Raw genomic sequence first — 22,415 nt, 5'->3', positions numbered from 1 at the left:
AAAGCTAATTGGGACAATATTCTTTATGTTTATGGAAGGGCTTAAGATATGCAAAGTTCCTTGCAAACTGTGATTTTGCCCTCTGAGGGAACTACGTCTTAGAAAGGCCACCCGCCTTGGCCGTGACTTCACCATGATTAAGAGGCTGAGAGGACCCTCTGTGGATGGAAATCTGCCCAAAGGCGCGCTGAGCCCGCACCCCTGGGTTGGGCAGGAAGATGCCATGCTCCGACAGGGGAATGGGCTCACCCTGGCATCACCCAGCACCCCTCCTCTGTGTGGGAGATGTCCCCGAAGACACAGACAGGGGACTCTGGCCAAGTCCGCCCAGGGCGGGAGCTGCAGGACTGGGACCCCAGCCCAGCGCAGGCGCCTGACCTGGGCCACACTTGTCCCCCCACCCACCTTCTCAGAGCCCCTCACGTCCTGAACACTGGTGGGGATCAGCGGGGGCCCCTGGGCCCCCAGCATGGAGAGCAGACCCAGCCCAGCCATCAGGAGGAGCAGCTGCCCAGCCGGGGTCCCCGTGTCCGTTCCGGGGGCGCCTGGCCTCCGGGTCACCCATTTACCCCTGGACTGGCAGGCCCCGCCCCCTCACCTTCACAGAGACCCCTCAGTCCAGCGGGGTGGGTGGGGAGGCATTGTTTGCTTTGGATCCCGTGAATGGAAGTTCTCAATCGTGTGTCATTGGCTCCCACGACTCTCGGGTCGGACAAGTCCGGAGAAGCCTTGTCTGGGAGGAGAATGTTATCAGGACGGGAAGCGGTGCCTCTGGGTTCAGAGACAGGAGATAAGGCAGCGGCTTCCTTGTGCTCCCCCCAACCCACCCTGCGGCCTTCACTGCACCAGCCCTGGGAAGCTTGGACCTGCCCTGGTCCCTTGAGGCCCCTGGAGAGCCAGTCCCCGTCCAGGCTCCAGCTCCCGCCTTGGAGCTGATGCCCCGACATCCCCAGGCCTCCTGAGCCCCAGGTGCAGCCTCAGGTCAGCTCTGAGCACCTCCTCCAGGCAGCCCACCAGGCTTACTACAGTCCCCTTACCCCCCGCAGCCTGAATCGATCTTCCTGGGCTCTGGTCAGTACCCCAGTGAGGACCCAAGAGGCCTTGCTGACCCTCTGGGACCTTCTCTGCTCCCCACGCAGCCCGAGCCATCTGCCCTCCTCCCAAATCCACCTCCTCCCCCATTGCGGCCGCTCCTCCCTGGTTCCAGCTCTGAGGTGCTGGGGCGACTCCACTGACAGAAACTCAGAGGTCTCGCTTCCCCAGCCCCCATTCCTCTGCCTTTCTGCGCCCAGAACTTTCCACCCACGTGCAAATGGCCCCTGTGCAGGTGATTGTGCATGTGTGTGTGTGACGTGTGTGCATCTGGGTTTGCCTGTGCACACATGTGTCCGTGCATGCGTGCCTGTCTGTGTGTACAGATGTACACGTGTGCATATGGTATCTTGTCTGCACAAGAGTGTGTGTATATGTGTACTGCATGTGCATCCGTGTGATGTGCGTGTCTGAGTGTGTGTGAGTTTGTGTGCATGTGTGTCTGTGTGAGTGTGTCCATGTGTCTCCTGTGCGTGTGCACATGTGCGCGTACGTCTGTCCATGTGCGTGTGTATGTGTGAGTGTGAGTGTGTGTGTGAGTATGTGTCTGTGAGTGAGTGTGAGTGAGTGTGTCTGCCTGTGTGCAGGTGGGGGAAGGCTCCAGACCGATCCCACACTGCACAGTCTGACTCCAGTGGTGGGGGTCCCATCCCCCCCAGACCCCAGAACCTCTGTGACCGCTCCCCCTGACCATGCAGCCCTCTGCTGGGGGCGCGTCACCCTGAGGTCACAAGCCCGGGGCTCCGCTCTTGGGAGGTCCCCCCGCTGCTCCCAAGGGGCTCAGCCCTTCTGTGAGTCCCCCCCGCCCCCGCCCCGTGGCTCCTCACGCAGTGGCCCCCTCCTCACTGTTCGGTGGCAGGAAGGAACGTCTGCTCCGTGCAGTCAGCCAGGCGTGGGCCCTGCCGCCGAGAGGCCCTGGAACCGTCCCTCTCGCTGGTCCTGGAAGGGCCGCCTGCGTGCCCTTCCCAGCCAGTCGAGGGCCAGGTGAGGCTCGGGGCGAAGACCTGAAGGTGTGGCTGGACCAGGGGGCTGGTCAGCTCAGCGTGAGACGGAGATGATCCTGGTGATCCTGGGGCCAGTGTCATCACCCCTGATACAGGGAGGGGGCGGGAGGGGCTGGTCAGCTCAGCGTGAGACGGAGACGATCCTGGTGATCCTGGGGCCCGTGTCATCACCCCTGATATGGGGAGGGGGCGGGAGGGGCCGGGCAGGGAGGATGTGGGGGTGGGGCTGTCAGAGGACCCGGCACGGGGGCTCCACGGGACACTGTGGGGTCTGAAAGTGCACAGAGGGGCCACGGGCACCAGGCCGGCGGCTCTAGAGGCGGAAGGAGAGCAGACGGGCTCTGCCTGGAGCCCCAGGAGGACCCGGTGTGGACAGAGAGAGCCGCGCCGGTCTGCGGGCAGATGGTGTGAGTGGGAGCATGTCAGCTCCTTCAGGAGGGTGTCAGCTGGCCACTCACGAGGGGCAGGACTCAGGACAGGCTGTCGGGGGTGGTCTCTGGGAGGAGCTGGTCCAGGCCTTGCAGGACTGAAGGCAGGAGATGTTTTCAAGTCACCGGGTGGGCTTTTCAGGGGGTAACCCAGCCTTGGAAAAAAACCTATGACAAACGTAGACAGTGTATTAAAAAGCAGAGACATCACTTTCCTGACAAAGGTCTGTATAGCCAAAGCTATGGTTTTTCTAGTAGTCATGCATGGATGTGAGAGTTGGACCATAACAAAGGCTGAACACCAAAGAATTGATGCCTTCAAACTGTGGTGCTGGAGAAGACTCTTGAGAGTCCCTTGGACAGCAAGGAGATCCAACCAGTCAATCCTAAAGGAAATCAACTCTGAATATTTATTGGAAAGACTGATGCTGAAGCTCCAATACTTTGACCACCCGATGTGAAGAACCGACACATTGGAAAAGACCCTGATACTGGGAAAGATTTAAGATAGGAGAAGGGGACGACAGAAGGGATAAGATGGTTGGATGGCATTACTGATTCAATGGACATGAATTTGGACAAACTCCAGGAGATGGTGAGGGACAGGGAGGCCTGGCGTGCTGTAGTCCATGGGGTCACAGAGATACGACTAGGAGACTGAACAGCAACCACCATTCAGCTTGAGAGGACAAGCTCACCGTGGGCAGGAGAGTGGCCTGTGTGTGTGTGTGTCTGTCTGTCTATGTGTGTGTGTATGTATGTACATGTGTATGTGAATCTGTCTATGTGTGTGTGTATCTATGTATGTGTGTGTGTATCCATGTGTGTGTGTGTGAGTCTGTGTCTGTGTGTGTGTATCTATGTATGTGTGTATGTGAGTCTGTGTGTGTCTATGTGTGTGTGTATCTATGTATGTGTGTGTGTGAGTCTGTGTCTGTGTGTGTCTATGTGTGTGTGTATCTATGTATGTGTGTGTGAGTCTGTGTCTATGTGTGTGTATCTATGTATGTGCATATGTGAGTCTGTGTCTGTCTATGTGTGTGTGTATCTATGCATGTGTGTGTGTGAGTCTGTGTCTGTGTGTGTGTATCTATGTATGTGTGTATGTGAGTCTGTGTCTGTCTATGTGTGTGTATCTATGTCTGTGTGTGTGTGAGTCTGCGTCTGTCTATGTGTGTGTGTATCTATGTCTGTGTGTGTGTGTGAGTCTGTGTCTGTCTATGTGTGTGTGTATCTATGTATGTGTGTGTGTGAGTCTGTGTCTGTGTGTGTCTATGTGTGTGTGTATCTATGTGTGTGTGTGTGAGTCTGTGTCTATGTGTGTGTATCTATGTATGTGTGTATGTGAGTCTGTGTCTGTCTATGTGTGTGTGTATCTATGCATGTGTGTGTGTGAGTCTGTGTCTGTGTGTGTCTATGTGTGTGTGTATCTATGTATGTGTGTGTGAGTCTGTGTCTATGTGTGTGTGTATCTATGTATGTGTGTGTGTGAGTCTGTGTCTGTCTATGTGTGTGTGTATCTATGTATGTGTGTGTGTGAGTCTGTGTCTGTGTGTGTGTGCACACACACGAAATAACACAGGTATGCTCTCACAGTGTGGAGGCCCAGTGTGCAAAGTCGGGTGCTGTCAGGAAACTGACAGAGTGCCTTAACCGGTGCCTTAACAGACGCCTGAACCAGTGACGTCTGTGGCCCAGCACACGCTGCCGACCTGGCTTTTTCTGGGCTGGCTGTCCTGTGACTTCTGCCCGTTGGACCCCGCTCACCCTCTGGTCAGATCGCCCAGGTTCCTGCTACTTGTATGAGCTGCAGGGTCCTCCTCCTGGATTGTTTCTGCTTAAATTCGCTGAAGTCTCACCTGGTATTTGTGGTCAGACCCCTGAAAGTCCAAATGTTACAGAACAGGTTAACTACTGTGACTCCCGCCCGAAGCCTGGGCAGAACTGGTCCCTCAGTGTCGTTGGACTGCGTCCATCAGACAGAAGGACAAAGAGACATAAACTTGTGAAGGGGAAGAGAAAACCCGTGGAAGGCACATTGACAGCCTATGAAACTCATCTGATCCTGCAAATGTCTTAATTCAGAGAGGGATTTGAGAGTTTCTGTGTGGTGTTATTAACACAAGGAGTCGGGGCGGGGGTGTGTGGGGGGGACACATGTATGCCTATGACCGATTCATGTTGATGTATGGCAAAAACCATCACAATATTGTAAAGTAATCATCATCCAATCCAAATAGATTAAAAAAAAAATACAGGGAGTGAAAGGGCAAAATCTCCACTGCACGGCTCTCACGGAACCTGGGCTTTAATAAGACTTGCATTTACTATTTACAACAGGTAGACATTGCTCCTCCCTCAGAGGTGGACAGTCTCTGGGGAGGAGCTGCCCGAGAGACAGGCGGGGAGCTCCCTCCCCTCCCCTCTTACATGGCCCCTTTGCAACCCCATGGACTATACAATCCATGGAATTTTCCAGGCGAGAATACTGGAGAGGGTAGCCTTTCCCTTCTCCAGCGGATCTTCCCAACCCAGGAATCAAACAGGGGTCTCCGGCACTTCAGGCGGATTCTTTACCAGATGAGCTATCAGGGAAACCCCTATGTGGCCTCAGAGACCCCGGAAAAAGCTCCTTAGGCTCTCCTTCCATCAGAGTGGGAGGAGCCAGCCCAGGGCACCCCGAGGGCCCAGCTGCGCCCTCACTGCTGAGAAAGGACAGGACACAGATCCGGGCGTGTCGGGGGTGCGGGCTGGGGCAGGGGATTGATCCTGGGCCTTTGCTCACCTGGGACCCTCTTCCTTCCAACTCCATCCAGACCTCCCCTTTTCCTACAGCTGGCTTCAAATACCACCCCCTCCAGGACGCTTTCCCGCTGGCTGCTCTTTCCCCCACAGCCAATGGGACAGGTCAAACGCCCAATAAATCTAAGATGCAGAGGACGGAGCTGGGGTGGGGGAGTCCTCCCGGGTGGGTCTCTGATTTCACACCCCACCCTCCTCATCTCCCCCTGAAAGGTCCAGCCCACCACCACCGGCGCCCCTTCTGAGGCTGCATTACCGACAGTGACCAGCAGGGGCAGCGCATACCCGGAAACGGGACAGGCTCTGCCCCAGGCCAGGGTCTCAGGGGAGGGGCTCCCAGCCCCACCGTCTCTGATGACAGAGGAGGAGGCTGAGGCCGGGGCAGGTCGCAGCTGCTGGGGCAGTTCTGTGCTCCCCGCCTTTGCTGGGGCCCCAGTTCCCTCCCCAGCGGCGCCACCAGAGCCAAGGCTGGGGTCCAGCGTAGACCAGCCTCCTGAGGCTCTGCAGGCAGCTCTGAGCCCACCAGCCCGAGGCCTGGTGGGGCGCTTTGTGGAGCCTCCGCTCACTCCAGGCTGAGGTGGGCGCAAAGTCCAGCCTCCAGGGAGGTGGGAGGCTCTCAGAGCGGGGGTTGAGAGCTCAGGGCTCAGAGCAGGGCCTCTCCCCACTACACCTGAGGATCCTGGTCCCCCTCGGCCCGGCCCTCAGACCCCCACCCCAGAGAGCCCTCAGAGCCCAGCAGCTCCAGGTCCACGAAGGGGGCAGTACCCAGTGCCGTCCGGGTGGGGGCGGTGAGGAGCCTGTCTCCTGGACCGGCCAAAGCCACGCCCGAACACCCCAGTCCCAGCCAAGCCCCCCACCCCAAGGGTCCCTGTGGAGCAGCCGGGGACACCCCCCACACACTCTGCTGCTGCCCCCAGGGCCGCCTCCCTCAGCCTCCAAGGACCCCAAACTCGTCCCAGTCACCCCCCAGGGCCAGCTTCTGACAAATCCCAGGCTTGGGGGCCCAGCCTCTCACACCCACATCCATCCTTTGCTAGATGACCTTGAGCATGGTGATGACTTGTGGATACAACTAGAGGCACAGTCCATGAGGGAAATATTTTGTGAGCTGGATTTCTCTCTGTGAGAGACGAGAATGAGAGAATGAGAAGAGAAGCCGGACCAGGAGGAAAGATTTCAGGGACACATCTGACAAAGGACTGACATAAAAAAGTTTTTAAAAAAGAAAAGTCTCTTAAAACTCAACAATAAGGAAACAAACCTTTCTACTAAAAAACGGACCAAAGATCTTAACAGACACCTCACGGAAGAAGATATGCAGATTGCAAAGAAACATAAGAAAAGATACTCCACCTGGTCATATACCCAGAGAAAACCATAAATCCAAGTGATATGTGCACCCCGCTGTCATTGCAGCACTATTTACAATAGCCGGGACATGGCAGCAACCTGAATGTCCATCAACAGATGAATGGATAAAGAAGACGTGGTGTGTATATACGCACAATGGAATACTACTCAGACATTCAAAATAATGAAATGACACCATTTGCAGCAATATGAATGGACCTAGAAATTGTCATATTGAGGGAAATAAGTCAGACAGAGACAAATATCATATGATATTGCTATATGTGGAATCTTAACTCTTTGCAACCCCATGGAACAGCCCCCCAGACTCTGCTGTCCATGGAATTCTCCAGGCAAGAATACTGGAATGGATTGCCATTTCCTTCTCAAGAAAACAAACAAACAAAAAAAAAAACACCAAAAAACAGTGCAAATGAACTTATTTACACAACAGAAATAGGGACCCAGATGGAGAAGACAAACTTACGGTTACCAGGAGGGAAAGCAGAGAGCTGGGGAGGGATAAATTGGGAAATTGGGATTGACATGCACTATATATAAGACAGGTAACTAATAAAGATATACTGCCTAGCACAGGGCGCTCTTCTCAGTCCTCTGTGATGGCCTGTATGGGAAAAGAATTGAAAAAAAGAGGGGCTGTGTGCATATGTGGGGCTTCCCCGATAGCTCAGCAGGTAAAGAACCCGCCTGCAATGCAGAAGACCCTGCTTCAATTTCTGGGTCAGGAAGATCCCCTAGACAAGGGCTAGGCTACTCTGCCTGAAATTCGGGAGACCTGGGTTCGATCCCTGGGTTGGGAAGATCCCCTGGAGGAGGGCATGGCAACCCACTCCAGTATTCTTAACTGGAGAATCCCATGGACAGAGGAGTCTGGCGGGCTACAGTCCATGGGGCCGCAAAGAGTGGGATACGACTAAGCATCTTAGCACAGCACAACACATATGTGTATGTGTAACTGATACACCTTGCTGAGCAGTAGAAACTGATGCAGTATTATAAATCAACTATACTCTAAAAAATTAAAAAACACTAAGCACTTTCTAGAACAACCATATGCTCCATATCCTATGTCAGCAGGAAAATGCAAATTAAAGCAACAATAAGATACCACTACACCACTACTGGGGAAGCACAGGTGGCTTAGTGGTAAAGAATCAGCCTACCAATGCAGGAACCACAGGAGACTTGGGTTCAATCCCTGGGTTGGGAAGATCCCCTGGAGGAGGGCATGGCACCCCACTCCAGCATTCTTGCCTGGGAAACCCCATGGACAGAGGAGCCTGGCGGCTACAGTCCACGGGGTCGCAAAGACTTGGACACAACTTAACATCTGAACAACAGCAACGCCCCTATTGGGATGGACAAAATCGGGAACACAGACATCACAGACTCCGGCGAGGATGTGGACCAACAGGAACTCTCACCACTGCTGGTGGGAACGCAATGTGGTGCAGCCACTTTGGAAGATGGTTTGGTGGTTTCTTGCAAAAGCTGACAAATTCATACCACGGTGTGATCCAGCAGTTGTACTCCTTGGTATTTATCCAAAGGAACTGAAAACTTATGTCCCCGGAAAAACCAGCACACGGATGTTTATAGAAGCTTTATTCAAAATTGCCAACACTTGGAAGCAGCCAAGATGTCCTTCAGTAGGTGGATGGATTGTTAAATTGTGGTCCATCCAGACAATGGGATATTATTCAACATTAAGCTGCGGTACAAACAGACAAGGAGGATTGTTCAACACTGGAAAGAAATGAGCCATGAAGCTATGAAGAATCTTAAATGCATATGACTAAGTGACACAAACCTCTCTGAAAGGGTACACACTGTTTGATTCCATCGATATGACATTCTGGAAAAGGTAAAATCAGGGAGATGGTAAAATGATTAGTGATTGCCAAAGACTGGTAGGAGCAGGAGCTGGGAGGATGTTGAGGGTGTTGAAAATAGGCTGCATGATACCTTAGTGATGGATATACACTGTACGTTTGTCCAAACATCAAGAGTGAACCTGAAGGCAAGCTATAGACTTCAGGTGATTATGACATGTTAATGTAGGCTTCAGTTCAGTTCAGTCACTCAGTCGTGTTCAACTCTTTTTGACCCCATGGACCGCAGCACGCCAGGCTTCCCTGTCTATCACCAACTCAAGGAGTTTACCCAAACTCACGTCCATCCAGTCGGTGATGCAATCCAGCCATCTCATCCTCTGTCGTCCCCTTCTCCTCCTGCCCCTAGTCCCACCCAGCATCAGGGTCTTTTCCAATGAATCAACTCTTCACATGAGGTGGCCAAAGTACTGGAGTTTCAGCTTCAGCATCAGTCCTTCCAATGAACACCCAGGACTGATCTCGACTGATCTCCTTTAGGATGGACTGGTTGGATCTCCTTGCAGTCCAAGGGACTCTCAAGAGTCTTCTCCAACACCACACTTCAATGTAGGCTTATCAGTCATGAAATATTACCACTCTGAGTAAATACTGAGGACGGGGGATACTGAGGACAGGGGGCTATATCTATGTGGGGTAGAGTGTCTATGAGAAAGCTCTGTACCTTCCCCGCGATTTTGCTGTTAATCTAAAACTGCATTATAAAAAAAAACTCTTCCATTTTTAAAAGTGTACAATTTGGTGGATTTTAATACCTTCCCAAGGTTGTGTAACCATCAACATGATCTCACTTCAGAAATCTTTTCTAATTATTGTGCTTAGTCACCCAGTCATGTCTAACTCTCTGCGACCCTTTGGATGGTAGCCCGCCAGACTCCTCCGTCCATGGGATTTTTCAGGCAAGAATACTGGAGAGGATTGCCATTTCCTTCTCCAGGGGATCTTCCCGATTCAGGGATCAAACCCCTATCTCCTGCATCTCTTGCATTGCGGGCGGGTTCTTTACCCGCTGAGCCATCAGAGAAGCTGAGAAATGCAAGTCAAAACGACAGTAAGATTTCAGCTCATACCGATCAGAGTATAGACTGGCCTTCAGTGAGATCCTCTGCAGGCTTCTGGACTCTTCCTCTGCACGGCTTTCTCTGCTCCAGCGCTTTGTCATCTCCCTCTAGACGTCTCAGATGCCCCAGACCCTGGTCTGTGCTGTGCTCCGCCTCCATCCCCTCCCCCGGCTGCAGTGTTGGATCTCCCTTCTGACTCAGAGCTGCAGGGACAATGGCACACCTCACTTGTTTCCCTCCCGGGGATCGCAGCCTTGCATTGCCTGTGGGCCAACATCTAAAAACAGACTCTCACACATTTGACCGGTCTTCTATTCATTCACGATGGGTGTGTAAGCGCACACCCTGTGAGTCCCTGATGGCTGGGTGGGTAGACCTCAGTGCGTTTCCCTTCTGGCCTGGATTACAAGCAGCATCTTTCTGACTGATTTCTCTGCCTTTATGCCTGTGTTCTCTGCCAGCCCCCTTCACAAATTCTACCCTCAAGGTGGCAATTGGAGTGACCCTTTGAATCGAAAAGTCACTCTCTGACTTTGTAAAATGTCTCCGTAGGATCTCTGCTCCTCAGAGTAAATGATAAGGTCCGAGTGGTGGCCGGCACACCCGAAGCCATCAGGCCAAGCCCTTCCCCGCTCCGACTCACACGTCATCCAGGTGTCGTTTGCTCCAGCCCTCTGCCCTCCTGTGTGTCTCTGACACATGCCCAATCCTCTCCCACTGAACACGGGCCCTGGGTGATCTTTCCACCTGGAAGCGTCTCCACCTGATGATTTCATGGCTCGCTTCCTCCAATATCTTTATTCTGTGTGCAAAGGTCACTCTGCTGTCTCGGACCTGCCACTTAAAGTATAAACTACCCTCTTGTCCCCACACTTCCAGCTCCACTTGTTCCCCTTAGCGCTTATCACCGCTTAAAATAATATATAATTATATGAATCAGCCTTCAATCAGGATACAGAAGCCATACAATAGACTGAGAAGAGATGGTCTGTAGAATGAACAATTAACTATAAAGAACCATGAAGCGTAGCCTGGATGGGAGCAGAGTTTGGGGGACATTGGATGCTTGTATAGGTATGGCTGAGTCCCTCCACAGTTCACCTGAAAATCTCACAACATTGTTAATTTGCTATACCCCGATACAAAACGCTTTTGGTGTTAAATAAAGTAAATAAATAAAAAAGGACCATGAAGCATAGCCCGGCATTGAAGTAGACTAGCTAAAGAAGAACCAAATCTTGGGGAGCCCTCTCCACAGGGCTGGGGTCCGACCTTGTGGGAGAAGGGAGCATGCAACCCAAAGGATGGAGAAGTTGCTGGGTTGCCCTGGACCAGAGCTGGCTCACGGTCTGGGCGGAGGCCAGCAGGCAGGGAAATGCAGGCTGAGACCAGCAAGCAGGAGGGCCCTCTCCCCTCCCAGGGGATAGGCTGGAGCACCTAAAGGACTCACTGGGAGCCCACTGGTGGGGGTGCCACTGAATACAGGGGGGGCATTCCCCCGTATTCAGTGTGGTGAGTGGCTGTGGGCATCCCCTCCAGATGCCACCGTTAGCCGTAGAGCAGGAGAAAGAAAAAGGATCAGATGGAAGCACCCTGGAACCAGGAAGGAAGCCCCTTCATCCTCAGCCTCCTACCAACAGAGCTTATTAACTCAGGGCAGAAACAAAGGAGGAATGCCCACTGGCCCAGCCCCGTCACTGCAGAGCCTGCAGTGGGGGACAGTAGGCTGATGCTGGGTGACAGAGGCAGTCCACTCCCAGCTGGCACTGGAGTCAGTTAGCTATCCTAATCATTTTACTCTTTTCTGCATTTTCACTTCCAACTGCTTTACATTTGAAGTAGGTTTTGGAAAACAGCATGTAGCTGTATCATGACTTTTACTCCACCCTGGTAATCTCTGTCTTTTACTTTGCATATTTAGTCCACATATATTTTGACAGAACATTTAATGGTAGAGCTTGTGTCAGTTTCCTAGAGTTTCTGTAACAAAGTGCCACAAACTCTGCAGCATAAACAGAGAAATTCCATTCTCTCACAGTTCTAGAAGCCAGATATCTGAGGTCAGGTGAAACGGGGAGGTGAAAGTGAAAGTGAAACTCGCTCGGTTGTATCCGACTCTTTGCAACTCCATAGACTTTATGTCCATGGAGTTCTCCAGGCTGGAATACTGGAGTGGTTAGCCTTTCCCTTCTCCAGAAGATCTTCCCAACCCAGGGATCGAACCCAGGTCTCCCAAATTGCAGATGGATTCTTTACCGGCTGAGCCACCAGGGAAGCCCAGGAATACTGGAGTGGGTAGCCCGTCCTTTTTCCAGCGGATCTTCCCGTCCTAGAAATTGAACCGGGGTCTCCTGTATTGCAGGCGGATTCTTTATCAGCTGAGCTATGAGGGGAGCCCAGATGGGGAGGTAGAAAACGCAAGAAAGGGAGTTTTGATGAGAGGGTCCTCACTGTGGGCACCTGGGACTCAGCCTTCCTGAGGACCTCTGAGAAATGGGTGGGATCGCGCCAGATTGTCCCACTGGGAAGCGAGGAGCCCAGGGTATGCAGCCTGAGTTCCACTCCATGCGGACTGCACGTCATTCACCTGCACGTCGGCTATGACCCATGTGTATCGGGGAGGCCCAGAGGGAGGGGTGCGGGCAGTGGAGGCGGGAAGCCAGGGTCCGGTCTGCGTGCAGGAGCCATGCACTCCGGCTGCAGGGTGGCCATCAGCTCCGTCCCACAGTCCACCGCACGCCCTGCTCCGACATGCTCAGGTTTCCCATTACATCCACTCTGGTCAGTTCTGGAACCGAAGCTTTGGGGCGGCGCTGACCACAGTCCCTGAGACGCTGTCAAGAGGTGGTGAGCGGAGCCGGCCGCGGCCCCTCGGCCAGCCTCCTCTCCCAGCCCCGCGCACGCCCCTCCAGGATCCAGGAAGAACACAGCTGGACCCCTGGGCAGGGTTCTGCCGCTGGGGCATAGGGCCGTGGTGGAGGACCGGAGGGCCTGGAGGGCTTGGATCGCACCCCGCAGAGGGCGGGGGCAGGCACCCCGTTCTCCCTGGGAGACCTGCCTGTGTCCAGAGTTTTCCTCAAGGCCTGAATGAAGTCTCACCGTCATAAACGCTCAGATCAGGGACTCCCAGGTTATAACCCAGATCCAGGTTCTCTGGGGAACGTCCAGGAGAACAGGGAACAGGCCCTTAGTAAGGACCCCGCCCTTTCCCGCTCCCAGGGAGGGTGGGCTTCCTGCTCAGCAGTTCCTTCCCAGATACGGTAATTATAGGTCCTGCCAGCACCTTCAGTGCGGCCCCCGGGGTTTATGGAGAGGCCCATTATTATTATTGAGCTGGTACTTGGGGCGGACCATCTACAGCCGTGTCCAACCTCGGGCCAACAAGGCACAAAGACACCATTGTGTGTCCCCAGCACCTGCGTGCGGGGCCCTGCGTCAGCGTGGGTCTCAGAGAGGGTGACTCAGACCCAGGACCCACACGGTCAGGGAGCAGGGAGGCCAGGATCTTGTTAGGGGGCAGCCGGTGCTGAGGCTAACAGAGCCAGGTGCAGGGAGGCTCAGCTTGGGCCTCTGAGCACCAGCCCGAGTGTGGTCAGTCTGTGCCTCACTCAGCCAGTTTATCCAAATGGAATCGGCTACGAGGCCTGTCCTGGGGGGACACGGGGGTCAAAGCTGAAGGGAGAGGGGAAGTTCCGGGGTGGTTGGGGTTCTGGAAGAATGAAAGAAGTCAGGGAATGTGGGTCCCACTCCAGGCAGGAGGAGGCAAGGCAGAGCCCAGGTTTGCTGAGCCTCCTACGTGCCCAGGGGCCGGCACTCATGGGTCCTCCCAAGGCTCACGGGACCCAGAGCCACAGAAGTGTGGGTTCCCCTCGGAGAGGGATCCTCTGAGGCCCCAGAGACCCAGTCACTAGTTTATTCTTTTAGCCACAAACACCCAGTGACCACCCACCATGTGGCCGGAGCCCCTGCTCTGGGGAGCTGCAGCTGCAGCAGGGCAGACGGGCGGTGAACCCACATGCGCAGAAACGGGCGGCCCCACTGGGAGGACACCACGAGTCTGCCTGGAAACCCAGCCCCGCCTCGGGGTCCAGAGTGAGGGGCTGGGAGGCCGGGTTCCTCCTCCGGGGCCCCTGGGGGACACTCTCTGAAGAGGAGATATCCAGACAGACCCCAGGTCATAAGCCAGTGCCCCCAGCCCCACGAGGACCCGGGGTTTGCTTCCCGGGCCTGGGATCAGCCACGGCAGGGGTGCCAGGCAGGTGAGAATTCGCCTCTGGGGGCCCTGGGACTCCGCCAATCACACCCCGCTCATCCCTTCTGAAACTCAGTCCCTTTGGCGGGCTCCCAGAGAACTCGCCTAAGATCCCAGCCCAGGGCTCTGGGAGGGGCGCGGTGGAGGAGGGGAGGAAGCCTTGACCTTCCGTCTGGGCTCAGGGCAGAGACATGCACGGCCCCCTCACCCCCACCCCCAGCTGCCTCTGTCCTCCGGGCGGCTGTCTGTGAGCCAGCACTCTCGGGAGGCGGACCCGGGACAGCACTGCATGTCCTTTGCTCTGAGGCATCTGACAGCCGCTCCTCAGACTCCAGCGCTGAGCACACACCCCCCCGCCCCCCATGAGGACTGGGCCGCAGTGCTGGGTGGGCGGGGTGGGGTCCATGCCAGGAGCTCCGGGTATAAACAGCCGCCATGTATGGAGCCGGCACAACCTCCCTTGGACCCCTGGACCCGCCGGCAGCTGGGAGCCCAAAGCCCCGGAGATGAAGGCCCTGTTCCTGCCCATCGCCCTCAGCCTGCTCGCCGCCCTGCGGGCCCAGGACCCCCCATCCTGCCCTCTGGAGCCCCAGCAGGTGAGCCTGGTGGAGGGGAAGGCAGTGATCCGTGGGGGCCGCGTGACCAGGCCCGTCTCAGGAGGTGGGCTCTGGCCCTGGGCTCCCCGCAGGAAGGGGTCGGGGAGCAGGGGCCTCTCTGTTCGACTCTCAGTCAGGCCCCTGCTCAGCCCAGGGCTGCCGGGGGAGCAGCTCCAGCTCAGGGCCCAGGGAAGCGACTCCTGGGACCCCCGACGGCTGGCTGCGCCCTCTGCAGAGAAGACGTGTTGGGTATGGAACCTGCTCCCCAAAGACGATGGGCATCCTGCCTCTGTCTAGCACCGGGAGCCCTGTACACCGGGCTCTTCTGGCCGACGCCCGGGGTGCAGATGTGCTGGAGCCCAGCCTGCCCTGGGGGAGGCGGGTGGTGGGTGCCCCCTGCTGGGGGCTCACGGCCCCGCCTTGCTCAGATTGCAGGGACTTGGTATGTGAAGGCCGTGGTGAACGACAAGAACATGCCTAAAGAGATTAGGCTCAGGAAGGCATCCCCTTTGACCTTGACGGCCCTGGGCAGCGGGGACCTGGAAGTCAGGTTCACCTTCATGTGCGTGCTGCCACCCCCCACATCCCCCCACCATCGTCCTGCTGTCCCCTCCCCTCCCCCTAAATGGGCCGAGGGTGGCCTGGGGCCAGCCCCTCAGGACACCTCTTCCCACCCCAGGTCAGGGTGCTTGCTAAGATGCACACCCCCTGGACCTCGAGGGGAAAGAGTCCTGGGTGGTGGGGGTTGACGGTGCCATCTGGGGGACGCTGGGCGAGAGGCCCACGTGCCAGGCGAGCTCGGGTGGGCCCAGGCGTGGTTGCGGAGCGTGGCTCCCTTGCTCCTTGTGTGTCCCAGGAAGGAGGACCAGTGCCATGAGAAGATAAAAAGGATGCAGCCGACTGGGGAGCCGGGCAAATACAGCTCCAGTAAGTCCCTGCCCAGCCAAGCCACACAAGCAGGGCCCCGGCCTCACCCTCCCCGTGGGCGGCCTCACTGCCCGGGGTCCCCGCCCTGTCCCCACTCAGAGAGTCTCACCCCTCCCTTCCCAGGGGTCTTGTCCTGACACCAGACACCAGACGGGACAGGTCTGTCCACAAGAGGATGAAGGAACCGCCCCCGCTTCCTCCGGGTGGTCCTGGCTGTCCACCCCATGGGGAAGCAGGGTTCGGGATGGGGAAGCAGGCGGGGAAGCTGCTGGAGCCTGCAGGGTCCGGCCCAGCCTCCAAGCCCTCCATCCTCTCTGACTCCACACCTCTGGTTGAGACTTTCCTAGGAGGCGGCTCCTCCCCAGGGTTAGGGCCTTGGTTGGGACAGCAGCATGTCCTGGACACAGGCCCATGGGGTCCCTGGATGAGGGGGAGCTGAGTACGGCTAGGGTGTCGAGAAGTCCGAATGTTCCAGAATGTTCCTTATTGTGGTCTCCAGTATGTTCTCTAGGAACTGAGACAGTCAAGACGCGTTTTCTCTGTCCATCCACAGATGGCGGCAAGAAGTACATGTCCATCCTGGAACTGCCCGTCGAGGGCCACTACATCCTTTTCTGCCAAGGCCACATCCAGGGGAAATCGGTCAGCGTGGGGAAGCTCATAGGTGAGGCTCCGCCCTCCTGCCCTCAGATCCCCGTACCCTGAGCCGCCCCATGGCCTCTGCCTCCAGAAGCCAGAGGACCCGCGTCAGCCACTCCTGGTTCCGCAATACAGACCACGTGGTCCGTGTGCGCCCAGCACAGTTTACGGCCCAGGAAGCCAGTCCAGGCTTCTTCTGGGACTTGACCACCCCCAAAGGGTCACTGCACATGCAGAGTCCTGCTTCCTGGGGTCTTGGACCAGGGCTTGGTCAGTGTGGGGGAGGCAGGAGGCGCTGATGGAGGAATTCTAGGGGCAGGGACACTCACGGGGGGAGAAGTGCAGGAGTCTCTGGTCAGAGGGTTCCTCTGGGAGGGAAGCCCTTCCAGGTCAGGGGCCTGACCCTCCAGGGAGCTCTGGGATCCGGCCCAAGTCCCCCCAGAGACTCCAGGGACTCGGGTGTCCCCTGGGGTCTCCCACGCTCCTTCCCCAGGACCTGTTGGCTGGGAGGGGCCCGTCTCCTCCGCACCTGCTCGGCGCCCACCCCAGATGGACCCCTCCTGCCCTGCGCCCTCCCCGGGTGCTGGGAAGTACCCTGCTCCCAGGTGTTTCCCAAGGCATGACTCACCGGGCACCTGGCCTGCAGGTAGAAATCCCGACGTGAGCCCAGAGGCCCTGGAGGCCTTTAAGATATTCGCACAGCGCAAGGGCTTTTCCCCGGAGGACATCTTCACACCTGAGCAGACGGGTGAGGGGCCAGCCCGCGTCAGCCCTGGGTCCTCTCTGCGTCCTCTTCACATCCCGGGTCCCTCCCTCCATCCTCTCCTGCCCCTCTCCGGCCCCCGGCCACTCCTGCCCCTCCCCAGCCCCTCGGTGGGGAGACGTCAGCGCTGTGACGGGTCACAGGGAGCCCGGGAGTCCCGCTCTGGGTCTCCGTGACCCATGTCCCGGCTCGGGCGGTGAGGGGTCTGGGCCACTGTGCGGGGCGTCTTCTTACTCGTGGGCTTGTCTTGGTCTCTACAGAAAGCTGCGAGCCTGCAAGTGACTAGGGTGAGTGGTCCTTGAAGCAGTCAAGGGTCCTGGTTCAGTGGGGCGTCAGGGTCCACCGGGCTCCCCAGGGCAGGCAGGGGGGACCCTGTGTGGCAGGAGGGTCTCTGCTCTGGGGGCCCCCCTGGCCGGCCCCACCCTGCAGGGTCTGTTCCTGGGCTTCACTCCGCACGTCAGGCGCCCTCTGCGCCCAGGGCTCACTGTTGTGTAACTCGGGACGTCTGTGCCCGCCCAGCTGTGCCCCCAGGAAGGTGCATTCCGCCCCCCACGCTGCAGCCCTGGGGGCAGGGAGAGCCCCGTCTGCCCCCTTCCTTCATGACCTCTCCCCTCCTCTCCAGGGCAGGGGGCACCGAGGCTCCACGGCAGGACCCGCCATCCTGCAGGATGTGGGGGTAGCCCCTGGGACCTGGGCCTCCCCACGCCCATGCTCCCCATTCCCTTCTCTCCCAGTCCTCCCTCCCCACCCCCCTGCTCCCTGCCCCACTTTCTCCCTCAGCCCTCTCTCCCCTCTTCTGGCTTCAAATAAAAAGCTTCAGCGTCCCCAGTGGCTCGGCCTGTCTGTGGGGCCCCTCGGGGGTGAGGGGGGAGGACGAGGAGGTGGAAGCTTTGCAGGAAGGATCAGAGGACCAGATCGTGTCCTGGGTCCCCGTGGTGTGTGTCTCTGTCTAATGGGCCTGGGGGTCCGGGGAGAGGTGGGTGCTGGCAATTCTGCCCGAGGTCCTGGGGGGGGTCTCTGCAGGTCTGATGCCCACGAGCACAGGTTTGGGTGGTTGTGTGGCTAGGGGAGGAGGCTGATGCCCACAAGTGGAGAATTGGGTGGTCCTGTGGTTGGGGGAGGGTGTGAGGGTGGCGGGGTCAACCCCAGGTCCAGGTGGGGACACATGTGCAGGTGGGGATTGCCTGGCCCCCTGGACCCCCACAGGCTGGAGGCTGAGGTGGGAGTGAGGGGGGCCACTAGGACAGGGACGGCCTGACACTGGGCCCCGGATCCGGACCACTCTGCTGGTTCCCCCCCACCACCCCGCCCAGGCCTGGCTGCACACAGGCGCTGCCCCTGGGGAGGGGACCGTGTCAGCAGTGACCTACTGGCTTCTTCTGACGCCCACCTGCCATCTCCCCAGATCCCCCTGGGGCCTGGCATCATGCCGCCTGACAGCCCGCTGATGGTGACCATGGTTTCCTTTCTCGTGGTGGGAGGAGGATCCCAGCCCAGCCTCTCTGGAGACTGGGGACAAGGGGTCCCTCCACACAGGGTCGGTGCGACTCCCCAGTGGGGGCGGCCAGCTCTCCCGGGCCCTCCTGGACACAGCAGGTCCCGCACGGAGATACCAGGTTCCGGGCACTCATTGTGTTCCTTCCTCACAAGGAGACACTGGGCAGGGATCCCCCCGCTGTGTGAGCCTCTCACCAGTGTGGGGGCTCCCGGGGCCCAGATCATCGCAGGCCCTGGTGGCATATGTCCACTTCCTGTCATGACAACTCTCCTGGTCCCACTGTCCCTGCAACGGTGCAAGACCATCATGCTAGGAGCCTGACCGGGGGTCACGGTGAAGGCTGCCTGGTCCTTCGGCTCCTGTCTTGGGATCTGGGCCCGGCACCATCTGTCAACTTGGTGCTGACCTGTCCCTAAGCGATGGGTCCCCTCTGATCTGGTTGTCCCCTGGGAGGCAGAGAAGCGGCTGGGGGCTGGCAGGGCGAGGGCTGAGTCCTGATATTCACGGGTAAGACTCGCGGTGGGGGTGCGAGGACCTGCCCGGTGACGGCCTTCCTCAGACCTGCCCAGAAGGCCTCCCTCCACCTCATCGGAAGAAACCTGGGCCGAGCTGGGGAGCCCTGCGTCCAGCTCCGGCTTCTATGGAGACTGTTTTCAGGGTCCGTCTTCCTGGGGAGAGGCCACAGGGCCCACACGGAGACGCTCTCCTCTGTCTGGGAACCAAGCCCAGCTCTGCCCCAGCGCCGTCCACTCCTCAACCACCCTGGGCCTGCCTGGAGGGGTCCAGCTTTGCCCTGTCCCGGGGGCTGCAGGGAAGAAGGTCAGGGCAAAATGAGCTGGGGGCAGCAGGATCTGAACAGAACCCTGTAAGCGCACGTCCCGCGGGAGGGGCCAGGAGGGCCTCAGGCGGCTGTCTCCCGGGGCTGTGTCCCGCATCAGCCACTGGGCTCATCCCCAGCTGGACCTGGCACTGGTGTGGAGGCTGAGGAGTGGCACCAAAATAAAACCAGCCCCATGGGCTGGACTGACCCTCACAGTCCCCCGGCCACTGCCCTTCCCCGCTGAGGCCCCCCCGGGGGTGGGGAGACCCAGCCCTTCCTTCCCACCCACACGCCGCGTGCGGCGGCCAGCCTGCGTCCACTCCCGGCCACCTACACAGCCGCACTTCATCCGTGCGAGGAGCAACCCGACCTGCACGTCTAGTTCAAAGGTGTCGGGGAGAATCCTCTGGATCTCGCTGCTCTCCTCTCTGGAAACCGGGGTCAGCGTCCATGGCACGTCCAAGGCCCCGCCGTCCACTCAGCAGGCGGAGAAGGCCAACACCCAGGGGGCTGGCCCCGCGGGGTTTGCCCACCTCCACCCCCTCTTCTTCTTGGGTCAGCCCATAGGTAGGGGGCTGCCCAGGCCACTGTGGCTGGCGAAGAGCACGGGTCATGGCACCTCTGCTCCCCCGTCAAGCTCAGACACTCCAGGTGGCCCCTCCCCTGCTTCTGGGAGGCACAGCCTCCCCGCCTCGCCCCCTCCACCACCTCATTCCAGAACACTTTCATCACCCTGGAAATGCTCCTCACCCTGTGAGCAATCACCCCTTCCTCCTCCCACCCCCCGAATCCTGGAAACCAGCCCTGGAGATACCTGGATGTCCCCCATGGGGATACGCTCTGTCTCCATGCACTTGCCTCCTCTGTATGTTTCTTATCAGAGAAGTCATATCATACGTGGCTGCCGGGGTCCAGCCCCAGCAGGATCCAGGGGAACCCTCGGGATGAACGGCGTCGGCGAGAGAGAGACACGTAGGACCGGCCTTGATAGGGCCAAGTCTGCGAGGGAGAGAGAGAGAGAGAGAAAGAAAGAGACCAGACCAGGAATGTGCGGCAGAGTCTGACAGTTGCTTTATTTTTCACCGTAGCCTTTATACCCTAAGTTGGCACATTTCTAAGGGGCAGATAAGCACACAGACTTAGTTTAACATTATATCAGCTTGTCCTTCACGAAACCAGGTGTGCTCTGTATATTTTTGTTTATCAGAGTCTTTTCCCATAGATTTTTTGCACATTATCTTCTGGCCTTGAGCTTAGCAGAAAACAGAAAAGTGGCAGTCTCATGGTACAGCAAGTTGTAACATAATAGAAATACAATCCTGTTAACATAAAAATCAGTCTTTTTGCAGAAATTCTCAGCTAAATTTATCTAAAAAGTTTAACACACAAAGATTCTGCGGCTCTGGTGAGGCAGCCCCTGTTTAGCACTCTTGGTTAAAATTAACAATTATCTTATTGTTTTTACACTAGGGCTAAACTCTTATTTTACTATATCTTTAACTATATTAACAATAGTTTCCACTGCACAACCTCAGCACATTAACATCAATCAAACGTTGATCTAATAACCACTTTTAAAACAATACTTTTTGTATTTTCTAATAGGGCTTCCTCACCCCCCAAAGGGCTCTGTGCCTATTAGGGCCTTTTTAATGGTTAATCTCTATGTATAATATCTTTTGGCTTTCAGGCCTGTTGACAATTTATGGTTTGCACCTGGTGCAACTTTAAGCAACTTCAGTAGCCGCCCCTGTCTTTTTTGTGGTTAATCTATTTTCTTTCTATTAGGTGTCATCTCCAAGGGAACTAGATAGGATTACATTTTTTACAGAACAGAAATGCAAAGGATTGCAAAAACAGCAGATATGGCACAAAACAGGCTCTTAGTCCAAAAGTTAATTACCTGCAAGAAGTCGCCAGTTTATCTCTATCTAAACTATTTTCTATTAGGCACATTTGTGGCTATTTTATTTGTGGAGCTTTTCTCACCCCGCAAAGGGGCCTATGCTTAATAGTTTTTTTGTTAGCGTACTGTACTTAGGATGTTTAGAACAATCATGAGCATTTTGTGCAATGAGAGCACACATTTATCAAACAAGCCAGAATGCCAGGAAAAGGGTCTGAACTGAAGCATTTCCTTCATCCCTGGCCCCTTCATAGGGTACCAGCGTCCAGGAGATTTATTAATTAGGGTTTTAAGTTGGTCTTCATTCAGTGAAAGAGGAACAGGAGAGCTCTCGGCAGGCAACACAAGAATCTGCAACAGGGCAAATAAGAACAACAGCAGAAAAGGGGGGAGGATACAGGGTAGGGTAGAGGCCGAGGCCAACCTGGAGGGTCCCTTATCCTAGACGGCCTTGCCTGTCAGGTATTTTCTTCATGACCTCGTCACGGGCGGGACCTCCCGTATGGCTCCTGACACGTGGCCTCTCGTGCGCCTCTTTCACCCAGCGTGAAGTTTCAGGCTCATCCGTGTGGCAGGTGTGGCAGGACCACACTCCTTTTATGGACGATGTTACACTGCTGTGGCTGGACCACGTATGGCTATCCATTCTTCAGGGTGGGTTGCTCTCATCTTTTGGCTGCAGGGAATAAAGCTGGAGAACAGGCTTGGTCATGGACCCGAGTCCCAGTCTGCACTTCTTTTGGGTCAGGTAAGCCAGGTAAGCGCTGTAGGCTCTCAGCACACCCTCCTGGGGTTTCCTATTCCCCTTCACAAGCGTGATGTCTCTCGGTCCTTCTGTCTGATGACCCAGCCCGAGGACACGGGGGGCACTGGTTCTGCCACAGACTTCTGGGTACAGAAGCCACAGTGGTTATTTATTTATATATATATATTTTTTAACAACTAAACAACACCTTCCCAGGTGGTGCTGGGGGTAAAGAACCCGCCTGCCAATGCAGGAGATGCAGGAGACGCGGGTTCAACCCCTGGGTTGGGAAGACCCCCTGGAGGAGGGCATGGCAACCCACTCCAGTATTCTTGCCTGGAGAATCCCCATGGACGGAGGAGCCTGGCGAGGTACAGTCCGTGGGGTCACAAAGAGTCAGACGCGACTGAGGCGACTTAGCACAAACAACAGCAACGCTCATCATTTATTTGGCTCTGATGGGTCTTAGTTGCAGCATGTGGGATCTAGTTCTGTGACCAGGGATTGAACCCAGGCCCCCTGCATTGGGAGGGCAGAGTCTTAGCCACTGGACCACAGTCAGGATTTGTAACTACAAATACTGGATAGACTCTAGCTGATTTAAACAGAAAAATAGTTC

The 22,415-nt window shown here is 56.5% G+C and overlaps 1 protein-coding gene across 2 annotated transcripts; it reads left to right on the top strand.

The window, feature by feature from the left end:
• Positions 1-13,942: 13,942 nt before the first annotated feature.
• Positions 13,943-17,651, top strand: LOC122702580 (odorant-binding protein 2b-like). 2 transcript variants are annotated; one of them, XM_043916149.1, is made up of 7 exons: positions 13,943-14,498; positions 14,927-15,060; positions 15,355-15,425; positions 15,979-16,089; positions 16,711-16,812; positions 17,088-17,114; positions 17,455-17,651. In XM_043916149.1, exons 1-6 carry the CDS (start codon positions 14,265-14,267, stop codon positions 17,111-17,113), a joined length of 678 nt encoding a protein of 225 aa, XP_043772084.1. In that variant the 5' UTR covers positions 13,943-14,264; the 3' UTR covers position 17,114; positions 17,455-17,651. The 2 variants fall into 2 exon arrangements, with proteins under 2 accessions (XP_043772084.1, XP_043772083.1); XM_043916148.1 differs by having other exon boundaries at positions 13,964-14,498; positions 17,450-17,651.
• The last annotated feature ends 4,764 nt before the right edge of the window (positions 17,652-22,415 follow it).

The sequence above is a fragment of the Cervus elaphus genome, chromosome 11 (genome assembly GCF_910594005.1).
Source record: "Cervus elaphus chromosome 11, mCerEla1.1, whole genome shotgun sequence".
Classification (NCBI taxonomy): Eukaryota; Metazoa; Chordata; class Mammalia; order Artiodactyla; family Cervidae; genus Cervus; species Cervus elaphus.
This window is presented reverse-complemented; position numbering and strand designations above follow the sequence as displayed.

Coding starts and splice junctions, on each gene's coding strand:
- LOC122702580 (XM_043916149.1), top strand. CDS start 14,265: ATGAGGACTGGGCCGCAGTGCTGGGTGGGCGGGGTGGGGTCCATGCCA. Junction 14,499..14,926: donor GCCCTCTGGAGCCCCAGCAG/GTGAGCCTGGTG, acceptor CGCCTTGCTCAG/ATTGCAGGGACTTGGTATGT. Junction 15,061..15,354: donor GAAGTCAGGTTCACCTTCAT/GTGCGTGCTGCC, acceptor TGTGTGTCCCAG/GAAGGAGGACCAGTGCCATG.